Genomic DNA, 16,563 nt, shown 5'->3' with positions numbered 1-16,563 from the left:
AAGAAATGTCAGTTTCTAGGACACATAGCAAAACCACAAGATTTGAGAAAATTTGAATGTTAAGGAAGAATGTTTGGGAACATCATAACTAGTTATATAACATCATATACTAGTGGTGAAGTAATAAACAGACGAAGAGAACATATGACGTTTACCTAAACAAAATGCTATCATCTTCTCCAAAAGACTTTGCCAACATGCTTACAGGTACAAACTTTCCAACAAGTCACATACCTGAAGATCTGGCTGAGAATCTTTAGAAGACTTTCCTTCTGCAAAAGACTTCCCATGCTCATAGTCAAAGCGCTGATTTCCTGGCAACCGATGATCTACATCCCGATATTCAATGCCTCTGTAATCTGTATCCTGCTGCCCAAGGAAATCCAGGTCACTTTTTTCCTTCAGTCCATGACCAGATGATTCAGATACTTGCTGTTCACCCGCAGAAAGCTCCTGAGTGCTAACAAAGGCCTGAGGAGGCTTATCTTGGTCCTGAAGATTGGGAAGAGGACCACGGCTATTTTGGAACTCTAGAGAAGATTCAGCCTCAGGATTCTGCCCTTGGGATTCTTCTTCTCTGGCTCTTGGCTCTGAATGTGGAAACTCCTCAATTTGAACACCCAAGGAAGACCTCTCTCTAACAATACGTACAGCCGCTTCTATCTTGCATTCTCTATCTGTTATAGGTACTGTAGATTGACTGTGTTGGAAATCCACAACATTTGGGTCCACCGAGGGCATTTCCCTATCTGCAAAATCCAGAGATGGTGGCACATCCCTACTCCTGAAATCCTGATCAGCCTGAGATTTAGGCCGGTTTCTGAAATTTGAATGGGGTACATCCCTGTCTCTAAAGTCTAGGTCAGCTGCACCCACACCCCTTAAGTCTATATCAGGTGCATCTCTTTTCCTAAAATCTGAATATGGCTGCTCTCTGCCCCTGTACTCCTGTTCAGAGACGTCTCTTGCTCTAAAGTGTGGATGAGATCCATCTCTGTTTCTAAAATCTAAATCAAATGTTCCCCTTGCACGAAAATCTGATGGGGCATCATCTCTGCCCCTGTAGTTCACAGTATGAGCTTCCCTATCCCTGTAGTTCATACGAAATGCATCCCTGTTCCTGTAATCCATAGGAGGAATATCTCCTCCACTATAATCCATAGACTGTCCTTCCCTGTCCTGGAAATCTCCTGGATACATCTCTCTGCCTCTAAAGTCTGGATGGAGTGGCACCCTGCCTCTGAAGTCCAAGTGTGAATCATCTCTACTCTGGAAGTCAGAAGGTGGGTAATCTCTGCCTCCAAATTCACATAAATGGCCCTCCCCACCTCTGAAATCGCTATGAGGTCCATCTCTACCTCCAAAGCTGAAAGAAGGTTCCTCTCTGTTGGCAAACTGAGGATTGAGGATGCCTGGGTGTCCCTGGATATCAAAAGGAAGTGATTCTCTGCCAGAGAAGTTGCCAGAGTGTCTTTCTTGAGCAAGACTATCAAGGGGAGGAGAGTAATCCCTGTTCCACCCGGGAGCAAATCTTTCTTCTTGGCTCCCACTGTAGAAATAAAGACAGTGTTATTCATAATGTCCTTCGAGTTTGTAATCTACACATCAGCAAGTTCTTCTCTAAACTTTTTACAGAGCTGTTCAACAGTAAGATCCGCAGAAGATAGTGATGTTTGGTAGTTTAAGAGGAGGTAGCATACGACAGACGTGATAAGTAAACTTGCGTACTCCCATTTCACCATAATTCCCAGAAGAACTCAACATGGAATACCTGAAATATTAATGAGTTAATGAACGTAACAATCTACATAGTCTTGCATTACATGCAGCTGGGATGTTCACAGAGTTCTGTTTAAGAAGCCACTACATTTGTCTTTCCTGCTCTTTTAACCAGTGAATTCTCATTAAATCTGATTGTACCACCACCATCTTAAAAAGGAATTGTCTATTATAGAATCATAGAATAGTCTATAAGCCCATCGAGTTCAACCCTCTGCTCAATGCTTTCTCACAAAACGTAGTAATAGCCATAGTATGTCCAATGACATACATAGAATCATTGAGTTGAAAAGGGTTGCTCAATGAACAATCTAAAATGAAGGATGAAACTCTAGCATCTCTGACAGATGGCCTTTCAACCTCTGTTTAAATATCTCCACTGAAGAACAGCCAATCACCTACCAAAGCAGTTGAACTGCTCTTACATTTAGGAAATTTCTCCTAATGTTTAGCTAAAATCTATTTTCCTGCAATTTCTACCCACTAGTTCTAGGCCTGTCCCCTGAAGCAACAAGGAATCAATCTGAAGATGCATTACCCATAAGCAATTCCATCAATCTATACATACTTCAGGCTACCCTTCCAATGTTGTTACATATGATTTTCTTGGCCGGGATTCAAAGAGACCTGTGTGCATACAGAGTGCTTTCCCTAAACTTTATGAGTTGCTGCTATGGAAGGCCTACACTACATACTGCGGGGAAAAGGAGAGAACTGGAGGCTGTTGCTAGGAGGAGAGAATTTGGGATCTCCATGAGTAAATGTAGAACACTGCCTAAGGAGTTTTGGATTCCACTCCTAGGCTATAACTACTTCCAGGTGTAAGATACCAACATTATTTTGAAAATGCCTTTCAAAAGTATGGAGTTTGGAATAAAATGTTTAAATTCCATTGAACAATGATCATATAGCAAACAGAAGCAAAGTAAAAAAGCTTACTTCTAACATCATTTCTTGGGGTTATAAAAAATAAAATACAAATTCTCACAGTTAATGAACATACGACTGAAACAACCTTTTTGCATGATTTAGCATTGATAAAGCTAGAACCATTACATATTTCATCTATATCACATAATCACTAGACATAATGTCTTTGCAATGCTGTGTGAACCTAGGAAGCTGCCTTATACAGAGACCACTAGTCCATCATATAGTGCAGTATTGTCTACACTAACCACCAGAGTTTCAGACAAGGGTTTTTCCCAGCCCTAACTGGAGGTGCTGGGGTTTGAACATGAGACCTTCTTCTTGAAAAGCATGTGTTCTACCAGTGAGCTATTTATTATTTTATTACGTATTTATACTGCCCAACAGCCAAGGCTCTCTGAGCAGTTCACAATTAAAACCATAATATACAAAGGTCAAAACTTTAATTTTAAAAAATGTCATATAAAACCAGCTATGGCCAATCTATGCCACCTGTCACAAATTGAGAGAGAGCCATTTCTCTTGCCACATCAAAAATATTCTTTAAAACATTGAGCACTGTGAACATATGCATACCGCTCATTGTATTTTTCATAACGGCTAGTAAATTACATAGTTAACCAAACTTGGATGCATCCGCATCAAGTAGTGAGGAAGCTAAGCCCTTTTAAGATCAAAGCTTGCTTTAGACAATCCTTGTGTGTTTTGATTGTACTATCCAGATGTGCAGCAATCTGGAAACTATTTTTTCAGTTTGCAGCTATATTACTTCTATCTCAATCTGCAACAATCCATCCATAAGACTCCTCATGTATCAACCCTCACCCCAACTTCACAGTTTTTGTCCATCTAATGTGGCTGCCTTTAGTAAGTGAGATCACGTTTCTCTATTGCTGATGGCTGTACATTAATACTTAACTCGTTCAAGACTTTTCTCAAAATCCACAAATGTGGTTTCTATCAGTGCCACTCTCCCTGTTCTCAGATTCTTGTACTGACAGAGCATATGACTGCCTTCCATAAATATTTTTGGCGCTTTAAATCCCAAATGCTCCCAAGACCCTTCAGTAATTCAAGGCATAACATGCAGTCCCAGTAATCCATAGCAAAGTAATGGGGGTGTTCAGATGATCATGTAGGAAGAAGGTATTGTGGTTTCCCCTACCTCCGCATAATAATTTCCCGCGATGCAATACAGGTTGCCGTGTTGTCCGAATCTGTGCTGCATTGCAGGGAATTATGCAAGTGGCGCTCAAGCTCACGATGCACGCGAGGGTGGCGGGAGAAGTCACAGTGGCTTTTTCTCTCTACACGATCGTCTGAACCAGTCAGCATCACAGTAAAACCCACAAGTGTCAGGCTTATGTCCTGCGCATATGAACATGAACATAAGGAGGATCAGTATTAAGAAGCCTACACATAGGGGTGCTGTTTCGCTACATTCAGCAAGCCCATCCACTTGTGGGAGCAAAGTGTCGAACTCATGTGTACTCTTCATCATGCATCCAAAATGAAAGTATTTCTTCCATGACCATATGTAACAGACTAACACCAAGTGGAAACTTTTTTCTGGCAGATACCTGCCAAGACTTAATTCAAAAGTTCCTCTAAGCATTTAGATTTCATTAAAAAAAAACTCTTCAAATCTCCCAAATACATACTAAGTTGGAATACAAATCTGGATGAGCTTCAAGCATCTCCAGTTATGCAGTGAATACTGTAAATTTGTCCCTTATATGTTTAAATGCATTTTTTAAAAAATTGCACTGAAGTCTAATTATATTTCTTTCAAAGAAGTATTTTCAAAACAATGTTGGCAAGGGACATCATGTCTTTGCTTGCACCTGGAAGCAATTACAACGAAGGAGCCATCCACAACATAAAGAGGCAGACATATTGGACATCTATTATAAATCAAACCAGTGGGACCTGCATCAAAATGTTGCCATATGGAGCATTCCAGTTCAGGGTTCCATACCATTCCATCCTCCAGTTTGTTTTTAGGTTTATAAGCTGGAATCCAAAGAAGTTTCTAGCTAGCATATCAAAGACACATGGAGCCAACAAAACCCTTACTTATACCTATTTCTGAGGTACACCTCTCTTGCACTCTGGCAATTTAGGACTAGTGCAGCAAAGAATTTATCAGATACTAAATGATTCTCAAGATTGATGCTTAACTACATTTACTTGATATCTCTGGCCTTATCCTCTATAACGTTTATGAAGCAAAGCTTTTCCGTAATTTACATATGTGACATAAGGATCACTACAAAAACATTTTTCATGTTAATACACTTACCGGTAAGGACCCATTCTGTTGGCTGGTCGAGGATTTCCCCACATTTTGTCTGTGATGACAAAATGAGTGTTCGTTGTTGAAGTACAGAATCTGTGAGATACAAATATGATAAAAGCCAAGTAAGTTAAAACCCATTAGCCTGAAGTATGCTATCTTCTAAATCAGCAGACGTCATCTATTGACATTTTTTAAAAGGCCTTGATTGCTCAGCCAATTTGACCCTGCAAGCTGGGATTCAAAAGTTCACAAGGAAGTAGCATGTACAGAGCAGCATGTGCCTCCATCAGGAAGTTGAACTTAACTATTCTAAATCAAACATCTTCCAGTTGCCAGTAGTGGTCCACTGCATAGCCTAAGACGTAAAAGGCCCTTTGTTTCATTGGAGCAGCTGAATCAACAACAGCTAGAACAATACACCTGGGTTCAGCATCAGACCCTTCAATGTCTCAGCGAACTTTACAGAAATTTAAACTACAGCATCAAAAGACAAATCCCAACATGGACTATACCATCATATCGAAAAACAAAACCAACTACTAGCTTATTTTATCACTGCTGTTGTTTATTCACACCTGTCAGACTTGGTAAGACATGGAGATAGGATAGAGGCAAAGAAAGAAAGCACATGGAAGGTAGCTCCAAAAATACACACACTTGCACAGCATACAGATGAGTCCTTATTTAATCTCTGTTAAACAACTTAAACACATCTGGAATACCTGAAATTCAGAACCATTTCCAGTCCACTTTAACTACCCACCACAAAGAAATAATTTGTCAGTAAGTGTTTTACCCCAAACATTGGCAAGGTATTTTTTAATTCTGAATACTTATATATGTTCAGTGCCTCCTGAACTCCACCCCAGGGTGCCTTAGAAATCCTATAAACTTTATCCTGATTTAACCTATAACTTTATCTTGGTTTAAGTTAATGCACAAGATGTTCAAAGTGGAAGATGAAAGATCAGAACTACCATTACTAATCACAAAGGAACTAGTTATATTAGGTCTTACCATGTGCAGAAGAACTTTCTGCAGCTGTATTCGGATATCACTTTAAGCCATGGTGGGTTAATAAGCTGCTCACAGTTAATAAGCTATTTTATCCCACACACAAGCAGGCTAATAAGCTAATGCGAATAGCTTATTAAGCTACTGTGTATAGTTTGACTCAACCCCTGCCCTGCTGAAGTCCTCCTGCCTGAGAGCCTCCCCAAGTCAGGAGGCACCCAATCTACTATCAATCCCCTGGGCAATAATTTACCAAGGAGGAAAATCCCAAGTGACCCAAAAAGGAAGAATAGCTAGAAAATCTGGGGGGGGTGGGGGTTGCAGCATCAGAACCAAACCTCATAGCCAACCTCCTCTACTAGCCTTCTTTTGATGACCAGCCACGGTTTACTTTGCATTTTGGTTTTTAAAAAATCTATTTTAATGTGTCTTTATTCTGCTTTTATTTTGTTTTATACACCGCTCCAAAAAATTTAACGGGGAGTGGTATATAAATATTGTAAATAATAAATACTAAGGAATCACTTGATGCATTATGAAAACCCAGCGCCCTAACACTGAAAGCAGTGAAAATCCTAAGTGCACCAAAAAAGGGGAGATGCCTATAATACCTAGGGAGGGGCATTGCAGGATTTGGACCAAACATCATACCCTTCGTCCTCTACAGACAAGGCACCTGATGTGCTATGAAAACCCAGCCCTAACTGTGAAAGCAATGAAAATCCCAGGTGCACAAAAGTGGGTGATGCATATAACATTTGGGAGTTTGCAGAATTGGGACCAATTATTGTCTACATAGCTGATTGGTTTTCTTTACGGTGTTCCTAACCAGTAAGCCAGCGAACAGCAAACCAGCAGATATTTTGACTGCTCTTGCTGCACAGTTCTGTAGCTAGCCAAAATAACCCACTGGGACCACTACAAAACACAATATCCCATGATGCATTAAATAACCCGCTGTGCAGACCATGGCCTGGTTCAGACGACATGATAATCAACTGTGGGTGGGTGGGAGAGGCAACCATCTGTTGTCTTGATTATTGTGTCATGTGGAGGTACACAATTGACACTCAACTCACAGTACATTATTTTGTCAATTTAAACAACTGGGGGGGGGATGAGTTGCTCCATCCCCCCCAAACAAACAGGGCTGCTCCATTGCTTATCCAGAGACCCATTAATTAAAATGTGTAGCAGGCTCCATTGTGTAATCTCCCCCGATAAGTGCACTATTCCAGAAGGTCATAGAGTTCTCCAGCAGGAGCGGCCAAAAGCACCCCAGTCGCTCCTGTGCAGCCGGCAGAACTTTCAATGCATGATGGGATAGGGCTGGAAGGACTGAGGGAAGGAGGAGCACCAGCAGCCCAGGTCACCGGGACTTTAAGCTGCATGATAGGGGGAGGGACAACATAACGAATTGTAAGTTGCCTCTCCACCCCCTTCCATTGCCTAATATGTCATCCGAACCAAGCTCGAAGGTAATCAGAGTGGGTTATTTTGGTCAAATACCATATTTCTTCGATTCTAAGACACACTTTTTTCCCCATATAAACATCTCTAAAAATGGGGTGAGTCTTAGAATCGCAGGTGCGTTTATTATTTCTTAGAATCAAAGCTTATTTTTTGTTGGTGGTACTGAAATTAGTGTGCATCTTGCAATCGATGGCATCTTAGAATTGAAGAAATACGGTAAGTCATTGTGGGTTAAAAAAAACTCCCACCAGACAACATGAATTAATCCATCATAGGTTATCATGTCATCCGAACCCAGTCTGTGATGAAATAATATAACCCAGGAAATAGACAAACGTGTGGCTGGAACAACCCAATGCATTGTCCAATTGATTTATTTTCCAAGGTTTTTATCTTTTAAACATTCTAGACACTCAAAAACACATTGGCCTCTCCACACACAAAAAGAGAGATTTTAAGTCTTGATTATAGCAGTCTAGTACTTAAGCACTAGCCTTGGAGCCATTGGCAAAAAGGAATTCCCCATAAGTGAGTACATGGAATCCTATGCAAGTAAGTGAGCAAGCTGGAGGAGGAGAGACAAAGCAATCGATCCTTTCTCTGCAGCCAGCATGGAAATACAGTAGGCTGCTGCAGGAGGGACTATCCCCCTTCTACCAGAAGGTAGCAGGCTCATAAAAATGTTGCTGGCTAGTAACTTATGAATTTATTTATATGGCTATAATAGAGTATATTTAAAGATAACATGGAAAAATCAGTATGCTATTATTAATCTGATATTGTCACACAAAAATATCTAAGTGCCTGAAAAACTAACATAGCATCTACATGGGCACTACTTTTTATATATGGGAAAGCAGCAGGTAAAAATGATAATCCAGTAAACTAAGTACAAGGGGGGAAATGTGCCAACTGTTATTTATTTATTTCTAAATATTCTAAATATTTTGATCCTGATCACAAGTGCACAGAAACAATATTGTACTTAACTATACCTTTAGTTTCTGCACTCATAAGGTATAAACAAAGGGGTTAGCTTTCAAAGCTAATGACCTGGTTCACATGTAAGGACAACTCAAAGTATGGGTTGAATTGTGGGTTATTGTTACATGCAAACTCTGCACTATTGTTTACCTATGGGATGTTAACCATGAACATCCAAGGATTCACAGCCTAACAACAAACCATGGGTTCTCTTCCTGGAAGGCTGTGGTTAACAACCCACAGTTAAACCATTGTGCAGGGTTTGCATGTAACAACAACCCATACTCAACCCATACTCTGAGCTGTCGTTAAGTGCAAAAGAGGTCGATGTGTATATCAGCACAATAGAGGGTTAGGGTGCAGTAGAGTACCAATTTAGGAAACCCAGTATCAGATTGTAGACAATCCCTTCTTTGTGTCTCACTACCAAGACAAATTCTGTGTCATCTCTAGCTTGTGAAAAGTTTGTGCAGAAAAAATACCACACCTCAAATAGTCTTATACTTGCACTGACTTTAGGATCGGGAATTACCATGGAAGAAATAGCTGCATGCTGTCTGAACAATAAGCAATTATTACATTTTCTGATGATGGTAAATAACTTTCTGTCATTTGCAACAATGCCCTTCTATGGTTTACACAAGACAAACAGGATGGTCTTTGCATTACAATACAAGGACAGAAGTCATACATTAGAAATGGCAACAGAGAGAAACCAGTAAGTATTTCAATGCAGGGATATTCCATTTTTGCCCTCGAGGTCACTATATTTAAACAAAAAATGTTTAAGTTGCAGACAGAGTACAAGGCTCCTGAATTGGAATTTGCTGACAGATGACACAAGTTCTTCTTTTCATTCATGGGAAAACAGAAACACTCCTCCCCCACCATTCTGTTTTATATCTAATTTCCACATGCACAGCACACACAAAAGCTAAACACCAACAGATGCAACCAGGAATATAGAACATAGAGAAAAAACAGAATAAACTGAACAAGGAAAACACCAACAACAGATAAGGGGTTAAAAAGTCCACTTCTCGCGTACTGTGAAATATTTTTGAAATGTCACAATTCTGCATAATCCCAAAGGCCTGCCTCTGTTCTGCCCAAACCTAACAATTGTAATCACCACACATTTATTATACTTATTTCCACTGAAAAATTTCCAGTGCTTTTATTTTTCTGTGGACAATGTTCCAATTCATAAGTTCATCAGTAACACTGAATGGATGTCAATTGCCAATACAGTATTAGGCAAGATGGGCAGTTTCAATTAATTAGCTTTTCAGTTAATTATCCCTAGCAAATATGTGAGAGAATACATATATGTTACTGAAACACATATGCCTCAGTATAAAATGCACAGTGTTCTTTGGGATGCTAATTTTAACCAGTGCAGCCTTCCGCACCTTGGCACACACCAGATTACAACTCCTTGACTGGAGTAGGCTGAGAGTTCTAGTCAAATCCAACGCATCTGGAGGGCACCAGAAGGAAGGCTGAATTAGTGTGTCAACAGTTTTCAGCACTTTATTTTTTCTTACAATTAAATTATATTTATTTATTTATTTATTAATATTCCAATAAAAATTCTACATAATCTAACATTTAAATGACATTGTGTGCTTTAATTCCCCCCCCCCCCGGGCAAACATTTATGGTCAGATTCTTGTGATGTTTTAGGACAAAAAAAGTTAATACAGGGTATTTTTTAGCATTGTTTACTAAACAGATGCAAAATAAACATGTTAAGTTAAAGCACTCTCTAGAGCAGAGATGGGGAACCTCCAGCTTTAGGCCCAAATCCAGCCCTCCTGGGGTCCCACTCTGGCCTTCCAGGTTTTCCCAGATGGTGATGCCCCATTCTCCTGGCCTTGGGCCCAATCATTTGGTGGATTCCCAGATTTTGTGCAATTTCCCCCCACACTCTAAAAGGTTAAAATGTCTCTCTTAATGCTTAGTTACTGGCAGAAAGAGCTTTAAGCTACAATATAGTGGTATTTTTTGTATTTTGGCCCCACCCCTTTTGCTTTCAGTCCCACCCACCACTGGAATGTGTGCCCCCTCCCCGAGACATTTTACTTCTCTGAAAATGTATTTGGCCCTCTGACTGAAAGAGGTTGCCCACCCTACCGGAAAGCCCACGTCACTGGATACATTTCACTCTTCCTTTATAAAGCTAAGAGTAGTGAACATGAAGCTCCTTGATCAGGCCCACACCTCTTTAGCTTCACTAAGGACTTTTGGTCAGTAGGAAAATAATTCCAGAAATGGGTACTATGAAAACCAGGTTGCTCCTGTGGTCAGAAGTACTTTGGCACAGCTTCAGCTAGTGCATCAGCTGTAGTCTTGCCTGGAAAAGGCAGATGTGGCTACTTTGACTACATCTAGGTTGGACTATTGCAATATGCTGCCTTTGAAAAATGTAAGAAACTGCTGGCGTAGACAATTATCATGAGGGGAATGCTATTGAGAGCATATTACATGAATATTGTTCAATCTGCTTTATCCCCTGGTTTGTTTCTAAGCCCAACTAAAAAAAATCTAGTTATTACCTTTAAAGTTGTATATTTGTACCAAGGGTATCTAAAGGGCCAATTGGTCCCATAGGATTCTGCCCACCCACTGAGGAGGCTCTGCTTGGTATCCCACCAGCATCTGAGATTAAATTGATGGGTGCATATATATTCCCTGGAAGGTCCACCTGCCCCATCCTCCTCTCAATCTATATAAAAGTGAAAACAATCTTTTAGCAAGTTTTTAATGTCTTCCAATTTTGTGGGTGTTTTTTTTTAATTAAAATATGTAAAAAAAATGGAAAGAAATATACAACAATCAATGTTTGAAAAACATGTATGTGAAGGGACACACACATTTTTCCTCCTCCCTCCCAATCCCCTTTCCTTTTGTGTCATTTTTTTTTTAGATTGTAAGCCTGTGGGCAGAGACTGTCTTAAGAAATATTTTTGTAAGCCGCCTTGAGAGCCTTTTTTTGGATAAAGAGCGGGATAAAAGTGCTATAATGAATGAATATAGACATGCACATAAACTTATAAATACATTAAGAAATTAGATAAATCAGATATTTCTAGAAGTATGTGCCTTATTTTACCAAACTTCAATGTGATCCATTTTTAAATTTCTTATTTTAATTAAACATAATTTTAATCATCATCATCAATTAATGTTTGATAAATATATTGATGTCCTGTTTTGAGTGTTTCTCAAAGTTGCTGTCTTGTTAAATAAATATTCATTTTTAACCTTTTTTTATTTCGTGTGGTTTTGTTTTTGGGGTTTATCTTGAATTGTACTACACACAGAGAGAGAATTAGGTGCTTCCAGACCAGTCAAATAGGGTAGCTTTATACAATTCTACTTTACAAAATTTCTAATTTAAACAAAAATATGCTCTATTGCCCTTAATGTGTATTTCCAGGTATGAATTAAATGTAAAGGGGAGGGAAAAGCCACATAGCTTTATTTCCCATTTGCACCCACCCTTGTTCTGATGAACTAAGGGTTGGATAAAAGGTTGTTCTGGGTACATGAATAAACAAAATTTGCCAGCAATGTGAAAAAAATTCAGACATGATTTTGGCCCATTTGTGTTGTCATTATTCTGCTCTATATAATTTTGTCTTCCAATATGTACCTCTCCTCCAATAAAGACCTCTGAATAGAGGCTGTCATTCTCTATATTCTCAGCAGCACCAACATAGAATTGAAAGATTTTTAAAAAAAAATATTAATACCTAATGCTACTGCATTTGTTCTATTCCTAAGAACTATGGCTTTTACCCCATTCCAAGATATCATCTTAGAAAAGGCAATCTGTCCTGGGAGCCAGGGGAAGGGGGAAATGCCTCTTCTAAGACATCAAACATTATCAGAAGTTTAGCTAAGTAGCTACTTTAAAAAGCAGGGTTCTTTTAAAAACTGCTCTCGCATTTATAGTCCATTTGTCCAGTTTGAAATAATGGACCATTGCAGCCCCATTAAGATAATCTAATTTTAATAGGTTTTAACCCCCTGCATAGTTATTTACACAATGACATATGCCTGGAATTAGGTTTTTTTCGTTTTGTTTTTTGAACTATTCGTCTCCCGGGGCAGAAACCTGTACAACTGCAGTATCTCTCCCTGGTGGAATTTAATGACATAGGGAACCATCTCATACAAAGTCAGACCAGCGATACAACGTCTAGCCCACTCCCGTGGAGCGGCAGCAACCTCCAAGGTGTCAGACAAAAAGATCTCGGCCAGCGCCGGCAACTGAAGTTACACGGAAGAGAAGCGTCAGAAGATGCGCTCCGTCAGTAGGCGAAGTCCTGTCATTCACCGCAGCTAACACCAGCAGGAGGACTGAGATGTAACGTCTTCGTCGTGCACAAGCGGCTGCTCCCCTTATACATGTCTGCGGATGAGCCTTTCTGTAACCCACCTGCCCGCCGACCCCGCCAACACAAGGGAAAAGATGGCCCGGAGGCACCCGCCCGCCTCTTAACTCCCCTCATCCAAATGTGCACCTAGCGGGCGCCGCCAACCGAGGAGGCGTGAAAGCCACCGAGAGACACCCCGAGAGCCCCGCTCCCCGCCACCCAGTCCCGCCGTGGCCCTGTCAGCGCAGAGCGCGTTTCCCGCGTGTCGTGTCGCCTCTCTCGAACAGACAAACCGAGAAGAAAACGCCCAGAGCAGAAAACGACTGGTCCTAGATGCGCACTATGGCAGAGCAAGTCCCGCCGCCATCACCAAAATGGACGGCAAGGGACATATAAAGACGTACGTTTTTAAATATATATTTATATACACACACACTCACCACAAACAGACTCAGGGCACCGCCGCTCCGGGCCTCCAGCGAAGCCGCAGCGCCGATCAAGAAGAAACCGGAACTTCCGGTACGCTGGACCATGTGACCTCCAGCCCCTCCTAGGAGAACGCGCCAGATGGCCTGTAAGGCTGATCATAGACATAACATGCACAGAGCGCCCAGCTTCCAGGTTGACTTGTAGACGCGGTTTGTGGTTCTCCTCCAGGGCGGAAGTGGGAGCTGCCCATAGAAAACAATGGAGAAAGCTCAAGATTTGAGCGTAGCTGTTCCCGCAAAAACAAAAGGATGTGATTTTTAAAGATTAGACATTTGAGTGAGTTACAAGTCTTCTGCATTGCAATAGGGTATTGAATTTGGACTTATGAGAGGGCAAGTAACGTAGATTAATCTTGCTGTATTTAGGAGAATTTTATACGTGGGATTTTTGGCTGGAAATCCGTACTAGTGTCAGCTCCATCGCTTACCTTCATCGTTAACAATACGCTACATTGTACAGTCGTCGTAAACTACAGTTTCTCAGTCGCGCCCACCCTCCTCTGCCCCATGCACACATGCCCACAATCCGTTGGCGTGACTTTAAATGATTAAAACTAAAAACAAAAAAAGCACTTTCCTCACGTGAAATAAATCCTAAATTAGAAAAAGTACTAATTTGCTGCTACCTTTTTAGTCCACTCATAATATGATTTTATGTCAAATTAATTGCAAATAAAACGAGACTTTTAGTATTTAATTCATATAGGCAATGCACCGAATATCAAATTAGGGAAACATTTCCAAAATAGTAGATTTCAAAGATGGCCACCATTCTAATGTGATCTAGCACAAGACTACCATGCATCTATGACATGCTTCTGCCTTTTTCCTGCTTTGATAATGTTCGTGTTCCAGTAACATAGGTTATATAATTTAAATAAAAATAATGAATGCATAACATACTAAGAAATATTGATGGAAAATGTATATTAAACATTGTAGACCACTTCCCAGTAAATAAACATTGCGTGATTGTACATTTTTGTCATTAAAATAATATAAAATATACAATATGCATCCAAAGATGTTTAATTTGTGTTTTGACTCATCAGTAAGATCACTGCGAAAAAGAGATAGTGAATTAGAACAGCTGACACCATGGCAGTATCTACATACCGTTGTACACTTCCAAAAATCATTCCTGTGGCTAATATTGCATATAAAATACCTTCTCCTAAAACAAGCTTAAGATGAGTAGCTGTTCTGCCACAGGCATGGTTTTTGGAAAAACTTTTGACAGCCATATTGAAGAATAATTAATTGTTTACTTAGGATGGGTCATTCATAGAAACTGTTAGTCATCCTCGATCTAAAGATTTATATAAAAGAGCCAAGGACACTGGGGGTGTTCAACCGGTTCTGGATGGGGTTGCACTCCTCCTGAAGGACAAGGTTCGTCGCTTGGGAGTTCTAGAACCATTTCTGTCACTTGAGGCTCAGGTGGCCTCGGTGGCACGGAGTGCTTTCTACAAACTCCTGTTGGTGGCCCATCTACACCCCTATCTGGACAGGGATAACCTAGCTTCAGTTGTCCATACTCTGGTAACTTCCAAATTAGATTACTGCAATGCCCTCTACATGGGGCAGCCTTTGAAGACGGTCCGGAAGCTGCAGCTTGTGCAAAATGTGGTGGCCAGATTGATAGCTGGAACAGGGAGGTTTGAGCATAAAACACCGATTCTGGCCCACTTGCATTGGCTGCGTATACATTTCTGAGCCCAATTCAAGGTGCTGGTTTAAAGGGACCGCAATACCTGATGGAACGCCTCTCCCAACATGAACTACCCGTACACTGCGCTCAACATCTAAAGTCCTCCTCCGAGTGCCTACTCCGAGGGAAGCTCGGAGGATGGTAACAAGGGAGAGGGCCTTTTCGGTGGTCCGACTGTGGAATGATCTCCCCAATGATGCTCGCCTGCTGCCAACATTGTTATCTTTTCGGTGCCAGGTCAAGACTTTTCTCTTCTCCCAGGCATTTTAACAGCATTTAACAATGTTAAGTTTGTTTTTAATGGACCCCAAAATTGTTGTTTTTAAATGGATACTGTTTTATACTGCTGTTTTTATGTTTTTGATTATTTTAAAATTTTGTATACTTTTTAATGTTTACCATTTTTTACTGTTGTAAACCGCCCAGAGAGCTTCGGCTGTGGGGCGGTATATAAATGTAATAAATAATAATATAATAATAAATAATAAAAAGTGCCAAGGACAAGTGATTTGTTTTAGGCCAGGTTCTTCGCCTGGCCTGGAGAAGAGAAAATTGAGGGGTAGACATGATAGCACTCTTCAAATACTTAAAAGGCTGTCACACAGAGGAGGGCCAGGATCTCTTCTTGGTCATCCCAGAGTGCAGGACATGGAATAACGGGCTCAAGTTAAAGGAAGCCAGATTCCAGCTGGACATCAGGAAAAACTTCCTGACTGTTAGAGCAGTACGCCAATGGAATCAGTTACCTAGGGAGGTTGTGGGCTCTCCCACACTAGAGGCATTCAAGAGGCAGCTGGACAACCATCTATCAGGGATGCTTTAGGGTGGATTCCTGCATTGAGCAGGGGGTTGGACTCAATGGCCTTGTAGGCCCCTTCCAACTCTGCTATTCTATGATTCTATAACATGCTAATCAATGGCTGACTTCCATTTTGTTCCTATAACCCACCCACCTCCGCCCATTTGATTAGTGTGTCGTCCAAACCTGGTCTTCATGTAAGTTTTTAGGCATTTTTATCTATCAGGTGTTTTTATTATTTGTGTTATTATATACATGATCGTTAGTTCTTGTATTGAAACCCATGCTCTTGAAGATAATTTTTTTTCCAAATCTAACTTGGTTGGCCTGGTAACATTATTTTGGAAAACCCTACAGACAATTAAGCATTTTGCAATAGTATATAGCTAGTGGAGACACTGGCTGGATAGTGGTAGACAAAATCTCAAAGTTGTAAGGAGATAAATGAGACTTTGAGAGTGACTGTTTTATGGATTGAAATTGCAGACCTGCAACATCTGGTGTGAAAATGCTCAAGAGCATAAGAACTAAATGTCTGCAGTCCTAAGCACATTTCCTTGGGAATAAGTCTCAGTGGGGCTTACCTCTGAGAAAAACATGCTGCAGCTGTTTTGATAATTTTACCTTTAAGATTTAAGAATGTGATGCAAATTAATCAGAACACCAGAACAGAAAGCTTTTACACACAGCGGTACAGAATT

At 40.5% G+C, this 16,563-nt stretch overlaps 1 protein-coding gene across 2 annotated transcripts in view; it reads right to left on the bottom strand.

Annotated features, from left to right (window-relative positions):
- Positions 1 to 13,378, bottom strand: part of RBM6 (RNA binding motif protein 6) — a 77,766-nt gene extending 64,388 nt beyond the window's left edge. For both annotated transcript variants that reach the window (XM_063121069.1, XM_063121071.1), the window contains exons 1-3: positions 13,305 to 13,378; positions 5,012 to 5,101; positions 235 to 1,549 (exon numbers count right to left, since the gene is read on the bottom strand). In XM_063121069.1, coding sequence (XP_062977139.1) covers positions 235 to 1,549; positions 5,012 to 5,055 — 1,359 coding nt within the window. In that variant the 5' untranslated portion in view covers positions 5,056 to 5,101; positions 13,305 to 13,378. The remainder of the gene's footprint in view (positions 1 to 234; positions 1,550 to 5,011; positions 5,102 to 13,304) is intronic.
- Between the last annotated feature and the right edge of the window lie 3,185 nt (positions 13,379 to 16,563).

Source organism: Elgaria multicarinata, chromosome 3 (genome assembly GCF_023053635.1).
Source record: "Elgaria multicarinata webbii isolate HBS135686 ecotype San Diego chromosome 3, rElgMul1.1.pri, whole genome shotgun sequence".
In the NCBI taxonomy this organism is placed as follows: Eukaryota; Metazoa; Chordata; class Lepidosauria; order Squamata; family Anguidae; genus Elgaria; species Elgaria multicarinata.
This window is presented reverse-complemented; position numbering and strand designations above follow the sequence as displayed.